General features: G+C 44.8%; 1 protein-coding gene across 1 annotated transcript in view; it reads left to right on the top strand.

Moving 5' to 3' along the window:
* The window catches only part of LOC124805589 (ski oncogene), a 170,399-nt gene that overhangs the window by 13,892 nt on the left and 141,408 nt on the right, over positions 1-15,099 (top strand). Inside the window, exons 5-6 of the mRNA XM_047266156.1 lie at positions 7,849-8,014; positions 13,207-13,341. Coding sequence (XP_047122112.1) covers positions 7,849-8,014; positions 13,207-13,341 — 301 coding nt within the window. The remainder of the gene's footprint in view (positions 1-7,848; positions 8,015-13,206; positions 13,342-15,099) is intronic.

Here is a 15,099-nt window from a genome sequence, read left to right as displayed (position 1 = left end):
ATATGCAGGGTGATCAAAACGTCAGTATAAATTGAAAACTGAATAAATCACGGTATAATGTAGATAGAGAGGTACAAATTGACCCACATGCTTGGAATGACATGGGGTTTTATTAGAACAAAAAAAATACAAAAGTTCAAAAAATGTCCGACAGATGGCGCTTCATTTGATCAGAATAGCAATAAAGAGCATAACAAAGTAAGACAAAGCAAAGATGATGTTCTTTACGGGAAATGCTCAATATGTACACCATCATTCCTCAACAATAGCTGTGTTCGAGTAATAATGTTGTGAACAGCACTGTAAAGCATGTCCGGAGTTATGGTGAGGCATTGGCGTCGGTTGTTGTCTTTCAGCATCCCTAGAGATGTCGGTCGATCACGATACACTTGTGACTTCAGGCAACCCCAGAGCCAATAATCGCACGGACTGAGGTCTGGGGACCTGGGAGGCCAAGCATCATGAAAGGGGCGGCTGAGCACACGATCATCACCAAACGACGCGCGCAAGAGATCTTTCACGCGTCTAGCAATATGGGGTGGTTCTAATAAAACGCGATATCATTTCAAGCATGTGTGTCAATTTTTACCTCTCTATCTACATTATTCCGTGGTTTATTAAGTTTTCAAGTTTATACTGGCTTTTTGATCACCCGGTATAATGGAAACAGTAGGTAAAGTTACAAATGAGTTAATGTCTTAAATATTTTATGTTAAGTAAGTAAAACCTTTAAAGACGAAAAACGCTAATTATGTTGGGACTATTAGTTTCGGATTATTTCTTTATCTGAACTGCAACTTAGTTACACGAATTACACAATTTTACAAACTAAATAGAATTAATCGGCTAAATACACAAAATAATACCTAAATTTTCAATCCATTCAAGGGCTGCCTCTCATACTTCAAAGAAATCGTCTAGATTTCAAGGGTAAGTGCGACTTCTAAAGCTTTTTACAATGAGTTTGATGGTCTGATGTTCCTTTCCACAGTCACACAGAGGAGATACCGAGCGAGGTGGCGCAGTGGTTACCGCACTGGACTCGCATTCTAGAGGATGACGGTTCAAATCCGCGTCCGATCATCCTGATTTAGTTTTTCCGTGATTTCCCTAAATCGCTTCAGGCAAATGCCACGATGGTTCTTTTGACAGAACAGGGCCGACTTCCTTCCCAACCCTTTCCTAATCCTGTGAGACCGATGATCTCGCAGTTTGGTCTTCTCCCCAAATCAATCCAACCAACAGAGAACATGAAGCCTTTCCCCATCGATGCAGGCTTTTTACACGAATGCCATGGCCTGTACGAATCTTGTAACTAATTCTATGCCGACTAGTCTTGTGCCAGGTCTTATAAGAGTCTGATTTTCGTCATGAACAATAATATTCCACGTTTCTGTTCACTCCCTGCTCATATTGAAATCCCTTGCCTGTAGCGCTTCTTCCAATATGATAGGTGAGTGCCTGGATTTTAATCGGCTCAGTTTAAGTGCAGGCACGTCCGAGTGGATTGGGAGATAAGAAATTTCAATTAATGTTTCATGTTCCTCGAGGGACAATCTTTCTTCGATGATCTGGTGGCACAATGTGGCTTAGAGGTGGAAACCAGTGATGAGGGGTAGATCTTATGCTACCTGTTTGGTCCTTATTGCTGCATTAAGCTGAACATCGATTGTTCTCACATGTGAGCTATTAAGCCACACTGAAGCGTAGTATTCGGCAGCACAGTAGACGAAACCTACGAAAGAACATCGTGGTGTTGCAGCTCTTCCAGCCCATGAGGAACCACTCAGATTCTGCTTGATATTGTGCTATCTCAGCTTAAATGCTATGTTTTCGACGTGTTTATTGTACGGCAAGATTCTATCAAGAGTTACTTCTAGATATTTAGAGATGTCTTGGTAGTGGAGAAGGTGACATGTAGCTTTGCACTCGCCATTCTGTTTTTAAGATGAAAGCAGCTATCTTCGCTCTTCGTTGGATTTGGTGTTTATCTCCAATTGCTGAAGTATTCATGCATCTGCATCAGCTGTGCAGAGAGTATCTCTTCACCAGCTTCAAGACTTTTGTTCAATGGCCCAATCAAGATCGTCTGTACAAATGACTGTCCTTGAGTCTGCTTCAGGCAGATCAGACGTATATAATTTGAACAGACCTGGTGTCAGTACTGAACCCTGGGGAAGACCAATATTAAGTTTCTCCCGTCTGCTTAATGGATTGCCGAGGACCACTTGGCAGCACCTCTCAGATAAGAAGTTGTGTGTTAGCCTCACTATGGTTTGGCATTGTATAACTCGTTCGAGTTTCCATACTGTACCATACGCAACTGTAAGACCGACAAAAGCCTCTGATTATTCATCCATAGTGGTCGTCATGAACTAGCTCGTAGGACACTGGACTCCGAACCCGTATGTCCCTGGTTCAACGCCGAAGAGGGGTGGGGATTTTTTCTCGTTCCAGTCTTTCCATGACGGCCCCAAGTGCGCTCAGCCAGCTGTCAGAATGAGTAAAGGGGATGTTTCCCGGTGTAAGAGGCGGCCGTGACGAGGAATCGCCAGTCCTCCCCCTCCTAGTGCCGTGGCTAATAGGAAGCTTGCACTCGCTCTGCAGTGACGCCGAAAGTCCTGATAGTAATTTGCTCCCCATTTAAGAAAAGCAGTTCTTCACACATCTCAACATTTATGAGGTCCTGCGCCGGATAATGACATAATTTTGAAGGTAAATTCAGTGGAATGCAGGATGTATCGTAACAGATGGCGTAAATGCATACAGTTGAAAGTACACGATACTAGGAGCTAAAAAGTCTCAGCAAGCATAGGGCCGCAAACGAACCGTTCGCGATATAATTGCGACTTCGTGGTTACCAGTCACTAATGATGTGATTCTATGTACATATTGCACACCGATCCTTGGTTTGGCCTTTGTTTACATTTTCGAGACATGAAGTTGTAAGCAGAATGGACAGTACAGTACACAGTCAAAGTGCCACTCACGTCAGTTTGCGGAGCGCCAGTTGTGTCGCTCGAGTGTTGAAGGTAACTCGAAACATCACGGTAAGGAGAAGTATGCAGATATTGGTTTCATGTATGGTAGGGCTAATCGACAATGCACGCTTGTACTAAGAAACATACCCTGCCCGAAGGCACCCCGAGAGTCTCGAAACTGGGAGCTTTGAACATGCTGCTCTAGCGGGTACGCCTGCACGAATTACAGTTGTGCTTGAAGACCTGTTGCAGGAAACGGTCGAACACTCTCCAGTAATCTCGACAAGCAAACTTGCCATACAAATTCGTGGAATGAGACACAAAACTGCTTAGAGAATAATAAGCCGCAGTGCAATGTCCCCCCACCATCTCCAATGAGTTCAGTGTCTTATTGAGGCGGACTAGACTAACAAGCTTCTGGCAACCCTACATTTGACAATAACATTTTATGTACAGATGAAGCAGGGTTCACTCGTGATGGTGTGTTTAATCTTCACAATTCTCACGTTTGGAGTCATCTAGCCTCCAACCCATAGGTTGGTCGTGAGTCCCCACATCAGCGACGTTTCTCATTGAATGTGTGGTTAAGGGTACCAGATGATCGTCGTATTGGGATATACATGTTACGAAACACACTCAATGGACAGAATTACCTTCCGTTTTGTGCGGCATCATTTTGCATCATGGCTTGAGGATATTCCCATAGAGCAACGCCAGAGGACGTGATACATGCGTGATGGAGCACCGGCACATTTTGCTGGTTTGGTGACACATCTAACCGCCGACATCGTCAAAGATGGATTGAGCGAAGCGGACCTACACCGTTGGCTCCAATATCGTCTCAGCTTAACCTCATGGATTTCCGTGCTTGGGGCCAGCTTAATGTGTAGTGTACACCACTCCGGTTAACAATGTTGAAGGGTTGGAGCAGAGACTTGTCAGTGCCTGTCAAGAATTTCGGAACGACCCAGGTGTGTTTGAAAGGGTGCGAAACTCATTGTGGCGACGGGTAGAGGCCTTCATCCTGGTACAAAGATGAAACTTCGAACACCTCCTTTAACTACGAGCACAGCTAAGTAACAGCTATCGTGTTCATTCAAAACATTCTACCGAGATATCACTAATAATTTTTCTTAATGGTGGACAGTATTGTTACCTTTTCCTAACTGGGATGACGTTTACACAGAATCAAGTGAGTGGTGGCTGGTAGCCAAAAAATCGCTATTATCTCGCAGACGGTTCGTTTCCGGATTTACGTTTACTGAGAATTTTTTGCTTCCAGTATCATGAACTTTCAACTGTATGCGTTTACACCATTAATTATGACACTTTGTCTGTGTATATTGCCAGCAAAATATGTTGCGAATCAAGTTAGTAACCAAGAAGCAATAAATTAAAACGTCACGTCTTGTGCTGACGTTGTACTGTATGTACAGTAAAAAATGTAGTAAGTGATCAGCTTTTTTTCTTTCATTATTTTGTGATGGATATCCTCGAGAAAAAGTCTAAAAAAAAAAGGATTGAAATTATGTGAAAGGTTGTTGGAAGCCAGTAAGTGCTCTCATTATCAAATACTGGATGAATACAGGGTGAGGCAGCTAAGACAGACCTCCCAAATACTATGAGAATGAAAAATGTATCTTGGTGCGGCTTTCGTCAAGTCACAGCTGGCAATATCACGAAATTCCTGACGTTGGCAAGTAATTTTTATCGTTTATAGTCGGCGTATCACGACACCGACTTTGTTTTTTACCTTTTCTAATAGCACCATATACTTTTCTTCTGCGAAAGCAGCTTCTAAGAGAACAACAGTGACGTAACATGTATGGGACTTGATCAAACAGTATAAAGATAACAGTGCCACAGCCTGTCCCGCCGTCAGGAGATGTTACATAAACGCCTGCCTAATTATACCGAATATAAGCAAACATGTAACCTCGGTGTTGTTCGTGTGTTTGTTACCACGCCTGTCATATCAAGTGCTCAGAATGGGATCTTTAGTGTTGCTACATGCTGCAAGGTGGTTGTGGAGGAACAGTACTGCAAGTTGAATTTTACAGGCCCGTGTTATAAAGCAGTTCATGCCTTCAGCAGCTGTCGGTGTTTCCTAATAGATCTTTTGGTTTAATTTTAACCACAGATAGAAGTATAGAAATGTTAAGTTTGGTGAGTGGCTAGACCATATTGCGTTTCCTGAATGAGCGTTCCAATGCCCTCCAAATATTCTCCTAAGGGGGTCTGTCATTACATGTGTAGAAGTGGAGAGACAGCCATCATTCTGTCTTATGTCCAGTGGGATGTCTTACTATAAATGCGGCAACAGCATATTTTACGAACTATAGGATAAGAAAGATTAGGGCGCGTACAATTTTCCTTCGCGTTACGAAAATAACGTCAAGAAAGCCACGTCCAACAAAACCGCATTTAAATCGTTTTCCTGCTAGACTGCGCTACTCTTGCGCACCCAGCTGCAGTTAGCCCATTATTTTACGTGATACCTATTGACTAAAAATAATGCTGATTTCAAAACAGTTGTTAGTTTTTTCGCAACGAAATAAAGTTATTTCATTTTCAGTTGTGGAAATATTATTAGAAAACAACCTTTCTAGACCACAAATACATTGTTTCCACCACTACGTGTGAAACTAGGGATGATGAAACAGCTTACACTGGATCTTCACAAGGCTATCCTGTTTGAAGTACCCTCCTATGACATTCCTCTCATTCAGTCAGTAAGAACAGAAACCTGGATATTTTGTTGGTCTTCAAATTCACAAAATGATGAAGGATCACAAATTTAAATGCACAATGAACGCTAGAAAGAAAGATACATGAACCGCATTCATGTATGTCACTGAAGCTTTCGAAGGAATAAAAGGATCCAAATTACAAGAAAACTGTCAAAATCATGTTGGAAAATTTGAAGAAGAAGCTTCATAACATGGGTGTAAAACTCCTCTTCCTGCATTCTCATGTTCACTACTTCCCAGAAGATCAGGGAAAGTTTAGTATAGAGCAAGGAGAACACTTCCACCAGGACCATAAGTAGTTGTAGAGCCACCAGGGAACTTCGAATGAAAGTATGAAGGTAGACTATTGTTAAATATTGAAGAATGACTGTAAATATGAAGGTTCCTCTACGTTGCTGAAATAACTGTTTACAGTGTTCTTAGGGAGTACAAATAAAACAATAATTTTAAAAATACGGCCTTTTTATTGTAATTTTATTTTAATATAAGGAGCGATGAAAAAGTTGCTGCAGCTCTGCTACGTTGCGGGTACATAAGCATTCGAACGGAAACTTTTCCATCGCCTCTTACATCTGTGCTTAATTTACATGCGTGTTTGAAATATGAGATCTTGTTTTGTGAAACATCCTAAAGTGATAGAAAAAATGAAACTAACTTTCGGAATCAGTATGATATATTGTTTCTAGAACGTCCATGTTGGAAAAACCATCGGACAATTTTTTTTGTTAATGTAGGTTTGTATAACACACTGATCAAAACTATCCGGACACCTATAAGTGGACATTAATATGAGGTGTGTCCATCCTTAGCCTTAAAAACGTCTTGAACTCTGCTGGGAACAATTTCTGTCAGGTGTCTGAGTGTGGCCGGCCGGGGTGGCCGTGCGGTTCTAGGCGCTACAGTCTGGAACCGCGTGACCGCTACGGTCGCAGGTTCGAATCCTGCCTCGGACATGGATGTGTGTGATGTCATCAGGTTGGTTAGGTTTAAGTAGTTCTAAGTTCTAGGAGACTGATGACCTCAGAAGTTAAGTCCGATAGTGCTCAGAGCCATTGGAACCATTGTCTGAGTGTCTGTGGGGGGACTGACAGGTCATTCTTCCTCAAGAGCCAAAACCATGGACACTGGGATATGGAGCTAAATCGACAACATAACTCATTCCAAAGGTGAGCTTTTGGGTTCAAGTCAAGACTCTAGGCAGGCCAATCCAGTTAAAGGATGTTCTTCCACAAATCATTGCCTCACAGATGCAGCTTTATGATTGCCATACTGATACATTCATCGTCTCTGAGCTGTGTCTCTACTGTACATAGTACATAATACTGAATATTATTTCATATCTTTCCGTATTTAGCATTTTCTTAACCGCAGTAAGGAACTACATTCTAACCAGGAGAAACACTACCAAACCGTAACACCACGTTCCACACTTCACTGTTGCCAATAAACATGATGGCAGGTAATGCTGTTCAGGCATTCTCTAAACCTAAACTCTTCCATCGGATTGCCAGAATGTATGGCCTCCGAATCACTCGTTTACAGGCATCCATCATCAGTGGCGTCGCTCTCTACACCACCTCACACGTCGCTTGGCACAGACTAAAGAAATTTGTTGTCTATGAGGAGCCCCTCGGCCGTTGTACTTCGTTGTTTTTAACCGCTTATGTACATCCATTGTGCTTGCTGGTCTGCTGGTAGCACACTGGAACTTAAGAGTGAAGCTTCTCGCTGATTCTATGCGATTTCTTACAACCATACTCCAGTACGTGAGGTCAGTCTGGTGTCGGTCACTTCACAATCACACCACCGACTTCGGCACGTTTAGTAGCGTTGTAATGTTCCACAGGGGTACGATATGCAGGCGACATCCAATGACTAGCCCACTTTAGAAGTCACTGAGTTCTCTTAACCGGCTGTTGTTACGTCTCTACTCATAACACAATGCGACCCCTCCACCTCTTATACAGACGGGACCGCCCCTCGTGACGTCTAATGGTCAATTCCCCATTATCTAGGGGTGTCTGGATACTTTTGATCAGATAGTTTGCACGTGACCCACCGAACAAAACACTGGTCGGTGTGGCTGAGCCAGAGCGTGGTGCTGTGCTGTGTCGCAGCCTGGTGATGGACTACGTGTGGCACCAGAAACAGCAGCACTTCGCCTTCCCGCCGTACGCGGCTGCGCTGCCCTGGCTGGCGAGCGCCAAGCTGGGCTTCCCGCCCCCACCGCCGCCCCCGCCGCCTCCACCGTCCGCGCTCAGCCACGCAGACCTGCAGCCCAAGGTGAGCAGCATCTCTCTCTCTCTCTCTCTCTCTCTCTCTCTCTCTCTCTCCTACACGTAACGTTTTGTCATCAGTCTTGCACGATCATGCAAGACTGACAGAAATCGGACAGCTACACTACTGAAACTTCGGATCAGTCTCTTGCTCATGGAGGAAGAAGTGCTACTGACGATGGTTGCACTATGTGCTTTTAAAATGGAAAAGAAAACAAAGTCTACAAGTCGTTCACAATGGTCCCTGGACTGGCTATAGAAGAGAAGGACATACTCCAAGGTAAATTTTCTTCAGGAACTACAAAAAGAACGAGAAATTGGTGCAGTAACTTACTTAATGAGATAGCAACACAGTCTAAACTGTTAACGCTTGAACCCGAGAAACTGAAAAAGGAGATAGTTTCATGAGGGTGGCTATCAGCCCCTAAGAGAGGTTCACCGCCAGGTTTTTTAGCGACTGGCAGGAGCTACAGGGGCCCTGAATTGCCTAATTTTGTAAGAGGGACGCAATAAATAGTGGATGTTTGCCACGAAAATTAAAATTGATTTTTATTACTTAACACCTAATCGTTATCTTCGACATCCATGAAGGAAACTTGATTAAAGTACCTCAAAGAAGGTTAAAAATTTGTTCCATTCCACCTCCACACCTCATGGACGCTTCCATTTTCGCACTCTACTTGCTGTAAATTCCTTTCTTGCTTCACGGTCGACTTCCTGGTTCTTACGAGGGCTGTTCAGAAGGTAAGGTCCGAACGAGCACGAAATGGAAACCACAGTTAAAATTTGGTGAAACATTGCACATACTTCTTGGCCAGTGTCTCTAATGTATCTGTAGATCGTGTCAAGTCACTCTTCTCAGTTCTGAGCGCATCAACCATTAAAGATGTCTAGAAAACAGTGTCTCCCGACAAGTATGAGGACCTGATGAGAGGTTTCGCCTGATGTTATGCAGTCCACATAACATAACTTCCATGCATTTCCTTCTTCATGACAATTCTCAGCTGCGCTATGCTGGGGCACTGATGAAGCTCCTGCAGAGTTTTCAGTGGGAAGTGTTTGATCTCCCACAATAGAGTCCCTAACTGGCTCCGTCTGAGTATCATCTCTGCTCACGAACCGCTTGCTATGAAGTCAACATTTTGCACAGACAAAGACCTATAGACCAGTACGGAGAATTAGCAGAAAGCACTGGCGGCTACCTTCAATGACAAGGGTATTTGACAGTTGGTTCAAAGCTACGACAGATGTCTAAGTCGGAGCGGCGACTATGTAGAGAAGTAACTGGAAAGTGTATCTAATTGTTGCCAATAAAATGGTTTCATTTCGCGACCGATCGGACCTTACTTTCCGAACAGCCCTCGTATTAACAAAATCATTTTACACTTCTTAGCCTAATTAAAGAACATGATAGATTAAAAATATTCTACAGTATTCAGATCTTAGGAAGTGACACGGTTGCCGATGCTGAATTTTTCATTCCTTATTTGTTTTGTGAGATTTTCTCCTGACTGCATGTGAGTGATCTTGTTTTGCTTTGGTTGGTTCTTTGCTTACGTGGTTGTTCCTTTTTTGGGGCTCTAGTGAGTGACTGTTCACTTTGATTGTCTATATTTGTCGAATTACTGGTCCTACTGACATAAACTGTTAATATGATCGTTAGCAGATTCAGAAGCTGTAATTTACAAGTTATGTTTGTGCACAGGCTTCAGTTGTCTGATTGTACTTCCCCTGCAACGCTGTACCCATTCACAATGGAGGCCCCACCAATACCACTGTTGCCCCCTCGCCTACTGCACCTTCTGCGCAGCTACAGGCCAAGTTACTTTGTACACACTCTACAAAGGAGTGGCAGTGAACACCGGCACATTGTCTGCGAATGCACCTTCCCTTATGCTCGCTTCTGTTCACTCCGATGTAAGCGAGGCTTATTTATTTATTGACAAATTAAAGGCCTGTTCCCTGATGTTTTAAAAAAGGTCGTACATCTTACAGTTTTCGTTTGTCATCTTTTTTGTCGTTTTTTTGTTTTTTAACACCTTTTCACAAAGAATAATACTTTTTAAAATAACAATAATTTAAGGTTGAAATGTAAATAATTTTTTAAGAAAAGTGTAAAAAGATTGTAGGATAGAGGAGAAATTTGTTAGTGCCATCTGTGAATACCTCGGAATGGTTTCTTCGAGCTGTTGACCGCCAATCACAACGAAACGTTTGATTAGTAGTAGAGAAACAGTATTGATAATCCTACGTATTAACATTAGGTGCTCATCTGTCTACAACATTTCGTGCTTTATATATATGAAGAGGTCCGAAAGAACGGATACCTTCTTCATATATACATAGTTAAAGCTCATCGACCATTTGACCATCTTCTTCTATGCGGATGCACAAACAGTGCCCAAACTCTTACGGGAATCGGGAGTAACGCCGCGAATAATGAGTATGATGGGTAGGGGCACTATGAATATAGTACGGGACAATAAGTTGCGAATGTGGGTCTCACGGGGGCGTGCCAGAGCTAAGTCCCTGGAGTCGCACTATCCTCTGCGTCCTCGGTGGCTCAGATGTGTCGGCACGGTAGCTCTGCGTATTCGGTCAGAGGGTTAGCTGCCCTCTGTAATAAAAATAACTGAGTGAATGGATCAATACTGAACTTCCACGGGCGTCAGTGGAAGTCCGCCACGAACAATTTCAACGAACTATAACGAAAAAAATGAGATTTTAAAAAAATGGATAGAGAGTCTGCCATGTAAGCAGGAGATCCCGGGTTCGAGTCCCGGTCGGGACACACATTTTCAGCTGTCCCCATTGACTTATATCAACGCCTGTAGGCAGCTAAGGGTATTTATTTCATTGTAATTTCGTGCTTTGTTGGCTAGATCGGTAGCACCTTAGGCTTATTTACTGTTACATCGTGTCTTCCCCCTACCGGTTCTCTTCAGTGTCACTGTTTCCGCTGTCGCTACGAGTGTTGCTGTACACCCTCTGGAAAATATTGTTAGGCTGCATATAGGCATGTCCTTTATGTCGTGTCAGCAGGTACTCTTCATGCGTTGTTTTTGAAATACTGATTGTTAATGCAGTTGCTTGTGCCCATTGTTCTTCGTCTCTTATTGCTGTGAATATACACTGATGAGCCAAAACATTATTACGACCTGCTTAATAGCTTGTCTGTCTGTCTTTTGAACGAAATACATCATTGGTTCTGCGTATCAGTGATCCGACAGTTTGTTCGTAGGCTTGTGGAGGTATGTAGCATTAGATGTCTACAAACATATCATGTAATTCGCGTAGATGAAGGGCCGCTGAACTACATACGCAGTGATGACATCCGATAGCGGGTTACGCAGAATTTACATTAGGTGAATTTGTTCGCCGAGATATCAACGTGAGTTCACTATAACGCTCCTGAAACCAGTGCAGCACCGTCCTGGCTCCGAGAAATAGACAGTTAGTTACACTGCTGAAAGATGTAATCACCGTAAGAAAAGACATCAAGCATGAAGGGATGCAGGTGATTCGCAGCTGTCAGCGTATCTTCGATTACTATCACAGGTCCCACGCAAGCACAGGAGCATGTCTCACACAGCATAAAACTGCTTCGCCAGTCTTCGTCCGTGGCCCGCTGCACGTTTAGAGCCGCCATTCGCCTCAATGATTGCGTTTGTATAGACAACCATCGCCCTAGCGCAGCGAAAATGTGGTGCACACGAAGGGCGGAAACGTTTCCATTGATCGACGGTCAAATCCCGATGGCCCCGTGGCCACTGCAATCGTAACTGACGATGTCGATGAGTCAGCATATGAACACGTAGGGATGGTCGGTTGCGGAGCTCCGTGATCAACAATGTACGATGAATGGTGTACAGCGAACCACTTGTGAATGCAGCAGCATTGTGATCTTTCGGCAGAGATGTCCTACTTTACAGAGCAGACGAGCCTCCGAGTGCCACGTTCTGTGAAGAGTCGTGGCGTCCAACCATTTAGCGTGTAGTGGTAGTTTCACTGTCCTTCTACCTGTTTCTGTAGATGCACATCACTGTAGCAAGTGAACATGTGACCAGTTTCGCCGTTTTCGAGATATTTGTTCACTGGCTGTGCGTAATGATAATCTGCCTTTTTCCAAAGTCCCTTATCTCAATGGATTTCCCTATTTGCAGCTCATATCTTCGATAGGGTGACTCCTGTCCGTGTGTGCTCTGCTTACATATTTTCTTACAGCGTCACGTGCCCACAATGCGACCAGGCGGTATCCAACCAAAGTCACAGTGGGCAGTGGTCAAAATGTTTTGGCTCATCAGTGTATTTATGTGTGTTTCAGTGTAGCCTAAGTGTAGTGTATGTCTGTTGTTCGCGTACTGCCCGCAGAAGAAGACAGAGTGTTCTTGGGAATCTTCTTTCCCGCATGTGGATGTGGGTGTCAGACTCACGAGGTTTAAGTGCGTGGGATAAGGTCCGTGTCCAGTTAAGAAATCTACCATACCGCAGCTGGGATCAGTATGTTCCATCTCCTACGTCACGGAGGAAGTCGTGCACTCCCTGTCTCTTATCACTCACACCCCACTCACTTTACCACGTATCTAAATGCCATTTTTTCAGGTGACGAGGCGTCTGTATCGACACACTGGTTATTTTGTGTACCTTGTCTAATCTCCCCATCTCTAACCAGCACCTTTCAGCTATGTATTTTATCGTGGTATCTACGGGGCATATTCCGAGCACGACACACAGTGCATTCACTGAGGTAGTACTGAAGGCTCCAGATAGCCTAAGTAGGACACTTCTCTGCCCTCTTCTGACTGATGCTTTGTTGGTGACCAGTTTCAGTCTGTGTTCCCATGTGCTAGCTGCAAAGCTGAATGCTGATTCGAAGAGTGCACAGTATGACTGGCAGAGGTAGTCTGTACTGTTCTGAATCTATCCTCACCGGTTTATGTACTATTTTTTCTCCTTTGTCTGTTGTTAGCCTTATGCAAATTCGATTTGTCATCTACGTGTAGCCCAAGATGGCGCGTAACATGTGCTCGTCTGTCTGTGTCCCCTATTGTAACTGAAGGGTTCCTTTGGAAGCGAGGCTTAGGACCACCTTCCTCGGCAGAGAGTGACCACTAGATCCAGAGATTCGCTTTCAGTGGTGGCAACCCTGGTGGCGAGGCCGTGCTGCGCCGCTGACGTTGGCTGGTGTGGTGTTCGCAGGCGCCGTACCAGTCGGCGTTCCGGCCGGTTCTGCCGGCTGCTGCCGCGGCCGCTGCGGCTGCCGGCGTCGCCGCCGTCGCGACGCCCCAGCCGTCTGCGCCCGCTGCTCTCGTCGCCGCCGAAAACCTCGCTGAGGTACGTGCGATCGGACTTGCCAAGGAAAGTTTCTTACCATCGACACCTTTTTGTATGAAACTGGGAGTGGGGAAAGAAAAGCAACGGTGACTTTCAGCCGCACAGGGCACTGTGGTAACGCAAAGACGATAGCTGAAAATTTATTTCGGGCGAGACTCGGAGCAGGATTTACCACTTCTAGTGAGCGGTTGCCCCAACCGCTTCAGCCATCGGGACACAGTCTCTGACCGACTCAAATTTCCAACTTACGGACGCTGCAATACAGTGTCCGTCATCCACTTACCCCTTACTGTCAAATTATTGATTTCCGTAGGAGTTCGGGCGAAAACAGTGCATCCGTACTGAATGAAACGACAAGGAGCCGTCGTGCTCTTACAGAAACGTACATATTAGAGTTCGGACATGTCCGACAGAAGAAACACCGCTCAAATATATAATTGGATAAAAAGCAGTGATGCGCTGCCGTAACATGAAGGATATGCCTCAAATGGCACGCAAGCTATCTGTAGCTGACAGCAGAAGGTTACTTTACACTGATACGCCAAAACATTATGAACACTGCATACCGTCTGGTAGCGATGACGACACCTGACACGAACTATGTAAGCGGAGCAGACATGGGTGGAGGATCGCCCTAGCAAAGATACGGACGACAATCCACTAAGATAAGCGACTTCGACAAATTGAGATTACTATTACGCAGAGTCTGTGAATGAGTACCTCAAAACCGGCAAAGCTGGTCGAATGTTCACATGCTACTGTCGCTTGCATCTACGGAAAGAGGTAGGAGGGCAGTGAAACTACCACTAGGCGCTAAATGGTTGGCCGTCCACAACTCTTCGCAGAAAATTGGGTCCGGAGGCTTGTCTGCTCTGAAAAATAGGATAGAGGAAGAGCTGTGCATCTCTGCCGAAAGTGCACAATGCTGGTGCACGCACAAGTGTTCCGCAGCATACCATTCATCGTACATTGTTGCGATGGAGCTCTGCAGCAGACTACATCCACGTGTTCACATGTTGACCCAACGACATCGTCAGTTATGTCTGCAGTGAGCACGGGACAATCGGTATTCGATCGTCAGTCTATGGAATCGTGTTGGCTCTTAGCCTGAATCACATTTTTGCTACACTAGGTCGAAAGTCGTCTCCGAAAACACCGTCATCGAGGCTCTAAATGTGCAGGGCGCCACAGACGCAGAGTGGTGGGAGTAGTATCACGGAATGCAAGATGTTGTGCATTTGCACAGGATCTGTGATAGTATTCGAGGACACGCTGACAGATGCGAACCACCTGCATCCTACGTATTTGATGTCTTCCCCGACAGAGATGTCATCTTTCAGCAGTCGTCCGTGTCTCGGTCCAGAATCATGCTATAGTGGTTTGACGAGCATTATAGTGAAGTCACGTTGATATCGGGCGACCAAATTTTCCTGATGTACGTCCTACGGATACCCATCTGGGTCGCTATCGGGCGCCGTCACCGCGTACACAAATCCTGTGCGTAGACGTCTAATGCCACATACCTCCAAGAGCCTACCAACAAACTGTCGGATCCCTGATACGCAGAAACAGTCACGTATTTCGATCCAAAAACGGACAAGCAAGCTATTAAGCAGGTGGTCTTAATATTTTGACTAATCAGAGTAAGTGCTACAGTAAGCGTCGACGTCTGTGTTTGAGTGAGCGGCTCTAGGCGCTTCAGTCTGGAAGCGCGCGACCGCTACGGTCGCAGGTTCAAATCCTGCCTCGGGCATGGAT

This window comes from Schistocerca piceifrons, chromosome 7 (assembly GCF_021461385.2).
Source record: "Schistocerca piceifrons isolate TAMUIC-IGC-003096 chromosome 7, iqSchPice1.1, whole genome shotgun sequence".
NCBI lineage: Eukaryota > Metazoa > Arthropoda > Insecta > Orthoptera > Acrididae > Schistocerca > Schistocerca piceifrons.
The sequence above is the reverse complement of the archived record's forward strand: the minus strand, read 5'-3'. Positions and strand labels throughout refer to the sequence as shown.